A 12,484-nucleotide genomic window follows, 5' to 3' on the forward strand; every position below is an offset into this window, starting at 1 on the left:
ATTGCCCTCTGAGTTGACTCTGACTGAAAGGAATAGGAGGCATTTGATCCTGTTAATTTTCTTGGCCATCTCTGTGGTTTTTGACATCAGTGGCCATTGTATTCTCCTGGATAGGCTGCCATTTTTGATAGGCTGCCTTTTCAGTGTTGGTTACGGGACACCCTCCCCAGACATGCGTATTGTATTTTCTTTCAGTGTCATGTGAGATTTAACCCCCTGTGGCTTTTAAATTTCAAATATTTTAAAGTATTTTTTTAGATCTGCTGTCCTAAAGCTATTTTTGTATTTTAAGCTTTTTACTTGTAAACTGTCCAGGAATTTTTTTCTGTACAGAAAAGCAACAATAGATAAATAAATTACCAAAGTGCTTTGAAAGCCAATATTGGCTGACAAGAGGGGTCCCTAATTCTCCATGCACTCCCTTTGTCATTCACATCTCACTCATGTAACGCATTGAACAACACAGCAGCCGTATCCTGAATTGTTGTACCTCTAATCTCACTGGTTGTACAGTAGCCCTTGCTTTTTGGGTTCTAATGAGAAGTTGAGTCACACAGTCATGAAAAGGATCCAGAAATTTAAAACTTCATTAAATATATATTAAAAAGTCTTCCTAAATATACCTTATCTAAACCAGCGGCTCCACGGAGGAAGAAGTTCCATTCAAGGTCTGTAAGTTCTTCTTTCTGTCGCATGATCTCAATACACAGCATAAAGCTATAGATTAGTTTGTGCTGTTCAAAAAGGCCTCGGGAAACATTGGTATAAGTTGCATAGAGTGTCTGAGAAAGGAGTATAGCAAGTCGCTCTTCCAGAACATCGTTTTTTTCAGATGTTTCAATAGTGGTGTTAAATAGCTGCAAGGGAAATCCAAGAAATATAATGTTGGGTGTGCTTGTCACTAAAGCTCATAAAAGACTAGACACGAATAATCCTTCGGGAACATCTAAAGTATCTCTTTGAATCCTAGATACTGATTTCAGAGGAATTAAGAGGTCTGCAATTGGTGGAGTCTTGCAGCTGCAGCCTTAGAAATATATGGCTATTTGCTATATGGAGAATGCCTCCTACAATTCTTTGCTCCTGCCTGCTGTCACGTGGTGATGAACCCACCCCCACCATTGGTCCCATCATCTCCATCGGTGGAGCAAGCCGATTGGGCGCCTGGGGCGGCGCGCATGCACTGCACCCAGGGGTGGGGCCAGCCACCCGTGGGGGCAGGGCCAGCCGGGGCAGGACACTCTGTGGGGCCTCCAAGGAGTCTGTCTGCTTCCTCCCACTCAGCCGACCTACAGCTGAGGGGGAGGTAGCGGGCAGACCGTTTGGGGCAGTGCCACCGCGTCATTCCCAGGAGAGATGCGTGGCTCAGGCACCCTGCAGGCCATGTGGTGAGTGCCGCCCGGCATTTTGTCACCCCCCTCAGTGGTGACACTCGGGGCGGCCCACTCCCACCGCACCCCCCTTCCTCCCCCCTGATCATCTCACGCATTAAACTGCAAATGTGAAACTGCTCAAAAGAGGAAAGTCCAAACCTGTTTGAAATACTTTAAGGAAAATTGATACATTGGATCAATCTCTGACAAACTTGCAATCACAAAATACATGACCGATCCTCGAGTAGCGACAGGGCGATATTTTTCACGGGCTGCATTGATTTTTTCTTCTGTCGTTTCTGCTTCCACAAGCCTCACTTTGATAGCACCGGATGTAATCTAACAACATAGATTTCAAAGTAGCATGTTGAACACACATAAGAAACGGAGTACCTCAAATATATGAAATAAACTACTCAGAATGAAAAAAAAAATTCTCATTTTTGAGAACACATTAATCAATCATCATCATCATCATCATCAAAACACTTTCAAGTATTCAAAAGAATTTTGCAAGCATTATCTAGCTGTAGTTCTTACAAAAATGATATAAAGTAGATCAGTATTATCCTATTGCAAATAGGTATCATCCTACTAAGTCACACTCAAAGCAGACCCACTGGAAGCAATGAATCTACTCTATGACTAACATTGGCTATCACCTAGAATTGGGACTAAGACTGAGGGAGATTAATTTACCTAACATCAACTAGTTGTGATGGGACGATGAGCTGCTTGTGTGTAAAATCCTAGTCCCTCAGAGTTTGGTCAAGTTTGCAAACCTCTGTCTGTAACGGAGCCCCTTAAACATGGCTCCGTCAGTCGCTGGCAGATTCCGACAGTGGTTGCTTTCGGAATCGCTTCCAACATAAAAGCTCCTTAACGGAAACACGTCTTCTGGACTCTCTGCGTGACAGTTTCCGGCGAGGAGTGGGTGTCCCTACAGGAGGTCCTGAAACCTCCCCACTGTTTTCGCTGGAAGTGTCTCTGAGCCATCCCTCCAGCTCCCTTTCCCTCAGCTCAGCTCCTCTCCCCCTACTGGTTCCCTCTTCAGCTGCTGAGTCTCTCCCAACCTGTGTGAGCCCTTTCACTTCCCTTCCTTCCGATGGCAGTTCCCTGACATCCACCTCCCCTCCAGGGCCCCCTTCATCCCCTCTCGCCCCCTCCTCTACGGGCGGTGAGGAGGCAAAACCCCGGAATGAACTTCCTTCATCTTCCGATGTCCCGAACACTTCTCTCCACCTGTTGCGGTTCCTGGTCTCGAAGTACTCCTCCTCCTCAGAGTCCATCTCCCCTTCCCCTTCCGATTCCGAGAATCCTTCCAACTCCTCCTCCTCATCGGTGGTCCCAAAGTATTCCCTCCGGAACCTCTCCACAGGCTGAGGTTTCCTTGGGAACCTTTGATGGAACGTTTCTATCAATACCTCGTCATTGATATCTTCTGCCATTACCCAAGTGTTTTCTGACTCCGGTTCTCCTTCCCACGCTACCAAATACTCCACCTGATCCCCCTTCCATCTGGCGTCGAGGATTTCTGCCACATGGCTGCTGCATTCCCTTTCTTCTATGACCGGTCCCCGAGTGGCCATCCCTTCTCGTCCCCCCTCATACGGTGACAGTAACGACCTGTGAAATACTGGGTGCAGTTTCATGTGGTTGGGTAACCGGAGCCTGAAAGCCACTGGGTTGACCTGTTGAATGACCTCAAAGGGACCCAATCTCCTGGGTCTTAATTTCTTACAACCTCCTTTGAACGGCAACCCTTGGGTTGACAGCCACACCCTATCTCCCACCCTTATGGTTTCACCTTCCCTTCGGTTCTTGTCTGCCTGCCTCTTGTATTCTTCCTTCGCCCTTTCTAAGTTGAGTTGGAGCTGACGATGGATTGCTTCCATTTCTTCTACAAAATGCTCGGCTGCCGGGACACCCCATCTCTCCCCTTCTCCCCCTGGGAAAGCCCTGGGATGACACCCATAATTAGCCAAGAAGGGGCTCATCCCTGTGGACACATTCTCGGCATTGTTGTAGGCAAATTCCGCCAGCGCCAACTTTTCTACCCAGTCATTCTCTCTGTCATTGACATAACACCTCAGGTATTGCTGGAGGACCCCGTTTGCTCTTTCCGCCTGCCCGTTGGTTTCAGGGTGCCGGGCAGTCGAAAAGTTGACCTCCACCTGCAGTAAGCTCATGAGCTTCCTCCAGAACCTGGAAGTAAATTGTTTTCCTCGGTCTGAGACCACCCTCAATGGCACTCCGTGCAACCTAAAAATGTGTTCTACAAATAACTTCGCTGTCTCTTCCGCCGTGACTGCATGCGAGCAGGCTACAAAGTGGCACATCTTTGTTAGTAGGTCTACCACCACCATGATGGCTGTTTTCCCCTTGGACTTCGGCAGATCAGTCATAAAATCTATCGACACTGCCTCCCAAGGTCGTTCTGGGGTTGGTAAGGGTTCTAATAGCCCCGCCGGTGCCCGCCTCTCCCCTTTGGCTCGCTGGCATTGCTCACACCCTCTTACATACTCCCGTACATCTTCCCTCACCTTAGGCCACCAAAATTCCCTGGTGACCAACCACATGGTTTTGTGTTGTCCAAAATGCCCCGCCGTGGGGCTGTCGTGCAACTGCTTGAGTACCCTCCCCCTTAAGTCTCCTTCAGGGATATACAGTGCCCCTTTGTAATACAAAGCTCCATTTCTTTCCTCGAAACCCCCTGGTTCCTCTCCCTCACCCCTAAGACCTCTGAGCTTATTCTGGGCGTATTCATCATTCTCTGTTTCCTCTACCAGTTCTCTTTGTCCCACCAATGCCGCCCCACACACCCAGCGGTCCTCTGGAATGACATGTCTCTCTTCTGGTGCTCCCTCCCCCTCCAAATATTCAGGTTTGCGTGAGAGAGCGTCCGCCCTAATGTTCTCTGGGCCTGGCACGTAACAAATCTCAAAGTTAAATTTGGAGAACTCCTGGGCCCATCTCACTTGCCGTTGGTTGAGCACTCGTGCCGTCCTCCAATACTCTAGGTTCTTGTGGTCAGTGCACACTTGCACCTTATGTTGTGCGCCAATTAGCAGGTGCCTCCATCTCCGGAACGCCTCATGAATGGCTAGTAGTTCTCGGTCATACACCGTGTAGTTCCTCTCGGATTTGTTCAGCTTTCGCGAAAAAAAGGCACACGGTCTCCACTCTGACTCCTCCTTCCCTGGCTGCAGAAGCACCGCCCCAATAGCTCTGTCTGATGCGTCAGTTTCCACTCTCATCGGTTTTTGTAAATCCACATGCAGGAGTTGTTGTTCCGAGGCGAAGGCCCTTTTTAGTTCCTCAAATGCTCGCTCCGCCTCCTCAGTCCAAACGAACTTCTTCTTACTGCTGAGACAGTCCGTAATGGGCGCCGTCAGGTGGGCAAAGTTTCGGATGAACTTACGATAGAAGTTCCCAAATCCTAGGAACCTCTGCACATCCTTCCTTGTTTTGGGTGTTTTCCATTCCAGCACCGCCTGGACCTTGCCGGGATCCATGGCCAATCCCTTGTCTGACAGGCGATACCCCAGGAATTCCACCTCCTTGGTATGAAACTGACACTTCTCCAGTTTCACCCACAGCTGGTTGGCTTGCAGCCTGCTCAACACTTCTCTGACGTCTCTCACATGCTGCTCCTCATTCTCAGAATACACCAACACGTCGTCTAAGAAGGCCACACAATTCTTGTAAAGCAAAGGCCCCAGGACGTGGTTCATAAACGATTGAAAGCACGCGGAGCCTCCTTGTAGGCCGAAGGGCATAACTAAATATTCAAATGCCCCCAAAGGGGTGAACATGGTGGTTTTCCATTCATCAAACTGCAGATTGAGGGCATATTGCATCTCTGTCCGAAAGCCATGATAGTCTTTGGGCTCCCCCCCAAACTTCTGCACCAATCCTGGTACCTTTCTGACGAGCTGGGTGTCTTTCCCCTTTTTGTCTGCATCCTGAGCCCTCCTCTCCTCAAGCCTCGCCGTCTGCAGCGCTAGCTGGACCTCCAACACCCGGTACCTTTCTTCCAGGCTTGGACCCGCTCCAGCTCCTGCTTCTCCGGTTCCGGCTGGGTTGCTCATGATGCCTTCTCCTGCACAAGCTGCTCACGAAGACTGTCGGAATGCTGTGATGGGACGATGAGCTGCTTGTGTGTAAAATCCTAGTCCCTCAGAGTTTGGTCAAGTTTGCAAACCTCTGTCTGTAACGGAGCCCCTTAAACATGGCTCCGTCAGTCGCTGGCAGATTCCGACAGTGGTTGCTTTCGGAATCGCTTCCAACATAAAAGCTCCTTAACGGAAACACGTCTTCTGGACTCTCTGCGTGACAGTTTCCGGCGAGGAGTGGGTGTCCCTACAGGAGGTCCTGAAACCTCCCCACTGTTTTCGCTGGAAGTGTCTCTGAGCCATCCCTCCAGCTCCCTTTCCCTCAGCTCAGCTCCTCTCCCCCTACTGGTTCCCTCTTCAGCTGCTGAGTCTCTCCCAACCTGTGTGAGCCCTTTCACTTCCCTTCCTTCCGATGGCAGTTCCCTGACACTAGTGATTTATGGAAGATGGAAGACCCAGACTAGAGACTTCCTGATTCATAACTCAGTCTTTTAGCCACTATGCTACACCATCTTTCATGGTGAATCTTTACGACGACCCATTCCGGAAAAATATAAAGGCCTTCAAAGGATATACAGACTGAAAAACCTGGATCATAAATTATAAAAAATATGTGGTTTTTCACAGATTAGCATTTTTTTGTATTTGTTACATTACCAAGATGCACAGAAGATTATGACCCAATCTTGGAAAGAGATTTAGTTTGCAGAATTGTTGTTGTAAGTCTAACTCATTCATCATTTTTATTTCAAGGCGGCCCTGCAATATTTTCAGTAAGAGCCATGCAATATTTGAAGTAACATCTCTGATACTGAAAATTCTGAAACCCAGATTCCAAGCGGAAATGAGTGAAATAACTAATGGAGGGGCATATTATGTATTTCCGTTCCTCCTACAGCAAAACTGGAAGCTGGTATTTTAAGCGATGGGGGAAATGGTGAGCATAAACCTGCGGGTGGAGATGTTGCAACCTTGAAAATAGAAGCATTCTAATTTTGTCATGCTAACCTAACAGATTGATGGAAAGGGGCTTAGTTGGTTATTTGCTTGATTTCAAATAGGAAACTGAGGCTAACTGCATCAAACGGCAAAAGATTGTAGCGTGATATGTGGAGAGTAAAATGTGATATTCTTGGGATTATGATTTAAAAAACAACTCTGCTGTAGCTGTCTGTATGTGCTGCAACTATCATAATATCCCTATAGCTGCTAGACACAATATACAGATTTCTGATTAGTGCAGTGCCACTAACATTAGACTAGAGTATCCCATCCTGTATATTTCATTGTTTACGTAATGCTCAAGAGCAGAATGTAAACATTTTAAAATAATTTCTCTTGATGATATTCCACACAATCCTATATATGTTGTTCCTTTCTCAAAATGTCCCCCACCTTCGATTCTTGAAGTGTGTTGATGAGCTCTTCCTTGTCCAGAATATTCCCTTCTGATGTAAAAAGCATTTTTAGAATTTTGTCTTCAATGGCTTTCAGTTGATTCTTATCAGCATTTATTCGGACAATGAGCTGGGTTCTTTGTTCCTCTAGTTCAGGCCTCTCCAGTCGCACGACATCACTAAAACAGAAGTTAAAATATATAAATCATAGAAATCCTGGCATCTTGTGAAATGTATAACGTATAAATATTGAAAATAATATAAATATATAATAAAATTGCAAGTACTTGACCATCATTTTTAATGATCTCATGAAATTTTACACAGACTTTTTTCACAAAACCCTGTACAAGTATTAGAAAATTTGTAAGATCTATTTTTTCCTGTATTATAACACATGCTATGCATATTACATAATACATTACGGAGGGGCCACAAACATGATGTAGACCAATCTTTCCCAGCCAGGCACCCTCCAGCTCCTATCAGTCTCCCACAGATGTTGGGGGAGGTTAATGTACACCTTTTAATTAGAAAGTAGTGTAGACTGAATTAAAAACAACAACCACAATACCTTAGCAGTTGATCTTCCAGGCCAGATCTGGTTACAGTGAAATTGATAATTGTGACTTTGATACACACCTGTAGGAGAAGCACGGGAGAAAGGTGGCTAAAGTACCAAATGTATTGTTTTGATTAAAGCATAAGCTATTATGACCTATAGGCCATCAAAGGCAGCTGAATTATACAGTCCTCCAAATTAAAAATATTTACAGGTAGATGGAATTATATTTTATATGCCTGGTCTGTATCTCCAATTTAGGGGAATGGGTTTAATACAATCGCAGATAACAGACTTGAAAATGAAACCACGTACATGTTTTCTGAGCAGTAAGTCCCACTGAATTAAATGGAACTTATTCCCAAATAACTCTGCACAGAATTGCTACTATAAAAACTGTATTTTCTACATTGAAAAATGGCTTATTTTTCAGTAAACTGACACTAACCCTAATGAAAAATGAAAACATGAAAAAGGCATTTGAAAGAGATATACATACATATATGGAAGACTGGGGTTGCAAATGCTTTAAAATACACCTGGATCACACAGAGCAACGGGGTTAAAAACTGCTCATGTTCCTCAACTCGTTGCCAAACCAACCAAGCTAATGTAACTTGATGGGGCTTGACATTCAGAAGTACTGGCAAGGTTCATACTAGTTTCAGCTGCAGTTATTTTGCTCATTACTTCCAAAAAGTCATAGAGCAACCATGAGCTGGAATTGATTCCTCTCTCTCACAATGGAGCTGTGAAACATTTAATAAATACTGCCTTAAAGTGCTACTGATTAGGTTAAACAGGACATCTCAAGTCACAGTCAAATCACATTACAGTGGCATGAGGATGTCGTTAAAAACAATAGTCCCATGTCAATGCCTCTTCTTTCCTTTTAACAATTCCGCATTGTGATCCAATTACCTTGTGCATTTCTCTGCCCAATCCAAATCATTGCCTGCCACTGGCAGGGACCGTGAAATGTACAGGGATGCAAACTTGAATAAAATGTTGGGGGCACCTCAGGTTATCTCCACCCTGCAGAATCAATCCCAAGACGTGGCAAACACGCACCATTTGAATGGCAATAACCAACAACTGGAGCGGGGGGGTCTGGCCCCCTCAAATAACTTATTGTGGGGGGCTGAAGGGACCTCAGCCCCTAGGCGCTGGCTCCTATGGAAATGTACATGTTGATGTCACAACACAGGTAAGCATTGCTATAAATCATAGAGGACGAGGAAAACATGAAGTGCCGTTTTCACTAGTCCCGCCATGGCACTTGTAACATACAGCTACTTTATCGTCGTGTAACTATATGTGAAGGGCAGGTAAGCAATGGTGATGCAAGAGGGGGCCACAAAGAGCACCCCTACTCCCCCATATGACTAGAATGGCATGTGGGGGACCACCTGAGGAAGGGCGATATATTTCAACAATATAGAAATTTCCCATCAAACAAGGAAAAAGTGGTGCTTAAAAATGCAGAGAAAATACACAAGTTATACCTAATACAATTTTGGAATGACAAAAAGTAATATATCTTTTTTAAAAAACCCTCTTAGCTATGACTTGTCTCTCTACTTCTATACCTCAGGCAAGTAGTGTGGATTTGGCATTTTTGTTGTCATGTAGAACCTGAAGTTTTTGTCATAATCTATATCAGAATCTCCGAGGCGAATGAGAAGTCTTCCGCCAGCAACGAAAGTCTGCTTCAAAAGAATTGGTTCCAGAGCAGGGTCAAGTGTCTCTCTAAGCTATTAAAACGAGGGAAAGAGATGAGTTTCTTTGTATGCATTATGCTTAGCGAAAACATTTCAGAGTTAAAGCACATACTTATCTTCTGTGTAACAGGAGTCTTATTTTCTTGTGGTTCTTTACTCCCCCCCCCCCCCCCGTTGAACATCATTTGATATGGATCTTTAGTTTTTTGGTACAAATTAGTTTATGGGTTAGATCTGAAGCAGCGTGAGCGGAAAGAAAATACAGTGGTACCTCGGAAGTCAAACGGAATCAGTTTGACTTCCAAAACGTTCGGAAACCAATGCACGGCTTCTGATTGGCTGCAGGAAGCTCCTGCAGCCAATCAAAAGCCGCGTAAGTCGCGTCAGACGTTCGGGTTCCAAAGAACGTTCGCAAACCAGAACACTCACTTCCAGGTTTGCGGTGTTTGGGAGCCAAAACGTTCGACTTGCAAGGCGTTCGGGATCCAAGGTGCAACTGTAGCTTCTTGTTCCATCAATACTTGTGCTAGAATTTGTACAGAACTCTAAGTATCAGCACTTTTCATGTCTGTGCAAGTGAAAGAACATTTTTCTACTCTCCAACTAGCACAAGTTGTAAAAGCAGCTCTGTGAATGGAAGACACCTCCCATAGAGAAGGCACTGCTGGATCTAGCCCTGTAAGTCTTCAGAATTTAACAAGTGAGCAAAGCTAACGATGGCACAAATCCTGCTATTGGCAACACCTGGCTTTGGCCACTTAGACTTGCTTCTTTACAAAACCATGGGGGGGAATGCAACTGATATGTCAGCGCTACTTAATATCTGTTGGGGCAGGCAGCTGTCAGAGGTTTGCTGGGAATTATGCCAGGGAATCAGAGCCAAGGGACCAAGCCAAGAGCCAGAGATGAGGTGGCTCGTTACACTGGGCAGTTGTACGCACACCAGAAGGTTCCTGGTTGCAGCCCATCTGCTCCCTGACAATAACTCGGTAGTAAAAATGGCCTCAGAATATATGTAAACTATCTCTGCCATGCAGTGGTTGCAGTGACAAAGAGCATTAAATGAGATACTTGGAAAGCACCCATCTCACATCATACTTCAGTTACAAGCTGCCTATGTGGCCTTCAGGAAGCCACCATCTCAGGCTATCACTCTACTGCAATGTGCGGATAAGTATCCTGCCTACCATATACAGTTGTTGAGAGGATGGACAAATTTGTCAATTTCAGTTTCATATTTTTTTCCATCTTAAATTCAGGTCCCCCATATCTCCACAGAAACTTGCTATTTTCCTCATGAAAATATGATGCTTTAGTACAAATTTCTCCTGAACACACATTTTTGTATGCTGTCTTGACTAATAAAGATTTTGCACGCATTTGGCCTTGACACAAGGCATCTTTCTATACATTGTTGGGCAGGAGGCCTTCGCTACAAATTTGGAAAAGTGCAAATTTCAATGGATAATTATGGGTTTGGTTCACGTATTGATTTAAGAAGTGTGTATGATGAGGCAGTTTCTCAATATAATGCAAGCAAAATTGAATTTCTCCCCCACACCTAAGCTGCTGTAGAGGTTTGCTAAAATGATCAAAATGAAGTGCTCTGAAAAGTCAATAAATTATTTATAAGTGCTAAGTATTATTATTACGTCAACAACTGACTGAACAATAAAGCCTCTGAATGTTCTCAGCTTGGAGGTTAAACGGGACTCAGAATCCACACCAGAACATTTTGCCTGTACATTTTCAGATTTATTAAGCAACTACGCAGTGAAAGGTGACGGTAAAGTACATAATACATAACACAAAATAAAAAGTCTAAAAAGGAGTATCATAAAAAGTGGTAACCAATCATCACGGACGGCAGGGGAAGACAATAACTGTGGAAAATCGCTCTAGTTATTTCTGCTTAAGTTACCATTAATTTCAGTTTTCTGACAATTAAGCCTTGCATTTTGCGACAGCTAATGAAATAAATCAATGCAAAGAGAACTCTTTGTTAAAGGAAGTATTTGCAATGGCAAACAAGAAATCCTTCTCATGTATCTAGCTATACTATTACTTCCCTGCATGGATGGCAATATATGTTTCACATTACAGTTGTACTTTAAACATTGCATTTTGTAAAACCACTTCATGAGTTTGGGCTGATGAAGCAGGATATAAATATAGGAAAGAAATAAAATTAGTTTCTCTCAAAGTCATGAACAGAGAAACATCCTAGCTTTCCTAAACCACACCTGCTTATTAGAAAAATACACAACAATCATAACCACAACTGAAGGTACATGGATAAATGGATTTATTGTCTAAACAATACTGACTCCACTACAGATCATGTTAGTCACAATCAAATTATCCTATTGATTTCAACAGGACGTAAGCATGACTAATTTTCTGTAGGTCAAGGTCACAGCAAGTTTTGCATGATACAATAGTTTTTCATGATATAATAACAAACCGCATGAAGACTGAGACATCCTGGTTTTAACTCTCTCCTTTGTTTTTGATTTGAGAAAGATTCATGAAATGTATAAACCTCTCATTTCCTATCCTTCGTGACTGCCTCTTTAAATCCACTTCTTCCTCTGTAGAAAGAATGTACCAAGAAACTACCTTCTTGTGTGATAGTCTCTTTTTCTCCTTCCTTTGTTCAGGCAAAGCTAGAAAAATATTCCCAATTTCAGAATTTTTGCAACTATCCTCCAAATGACAGAATACTTGGTACACTGTATGTACTACCGTATTTTTCGCCCTATAGGACGCACTTTTTCCCCTCCAAAAATGAAGGGGAAATGTGTGTGCGTCCTATGGGGCGAATGCAGGCTTTCGCTGAAGCCTGGAGAGCGAGAGGCGTCGGTGCGAACCGACCCCTCTCGCTCTCCAGGCTTCAGCAAGCTATCCGCAAGCCTTGCGCGCCCGGCGGGAGTTCCCCCAGGCGCGCAAGGCTTGCGGGCGGCAGCCTGCAGCCCGAAGCACGGGGCGCCCTCCAGAGGACGCCCCGTGCTTCGCGCAGGTGTCCGCAAGCCTTGCGCGCCCGGCGGGAGGTCCCGCCGGGCTCGCAAGGCTTGCAGGCAGTAGCCTGTTCTGGGGGCTGGGGTCAGGGGAAGCTCGGGCTTCCCCCGCGCCAGCTCCGCGCCTGGGGGGGGCAATAATTTTTTTTTCTTTATTCCCCCCCCCCCCCAAATCTAGGTGCGTCCTATGGGGCGGTGCGTCCTATGGGGCGGTGCGTCCTATGGGGCAAAAAATACGGTAAATGCTTTGCTTCTTGTAGAAGTCGACAAGGATGTACCTGGTCAGAGCCAGTGGATCA

The 12,484-nt window shown here is 45.0% G+C and overlaps 1 protein-coding gene across 2 annotated transcripts in view; it reads right to left on the reverse strand.

Moving 5' to 3' along the window:
• The window catches only part of DNAH6 (dynein axonemal heavy chain 6), a 127,069-nt gene that overhangs the window by 41,713 nt on the left and 72,872 nt on the right, over window positions 1-12,484 (reverse strand). For both annotated transcript variants that reach the window (XM_080986641.1, XM_080986642.1), the window contains 5 exons: window positions 9,037-9,201; window positions 7,460-7,527; window positions 6,884-7,064; window positions 1,533-1,712; window positions 624-857 (listed from right to left, as the gene is read on the reverse strand). In XM_080986641.1, the coding sequence (XP_080842767.1) occupies window positions 624-857; window positions 1,533-1,712; window positions 6,884-7,064; window positions 7,460-7,527; window positions 9,037-9,201 (828 nt within the window). The remainder of the gene's footprint in view (window positions 1-623; window positions 858-1,532; window positions 1,713-6,883; window positions 7,065-7,459; window positions 7,528-9,036; window positions 9,202-12,484) is intronic.

Source organism: Podarcis pityusensis (genome assembly GCF_964106645.2).
Source record: "Podarcis pityusensis genome assembly, chromosome: 17".
In the NCBI taxonomy this organism is placed as follows: Eukaryota; Metazoa; Chordata; class Lepidosauria; order Squamata; family Lacertidae; genus Podarcis; species Podarcis pityusensis.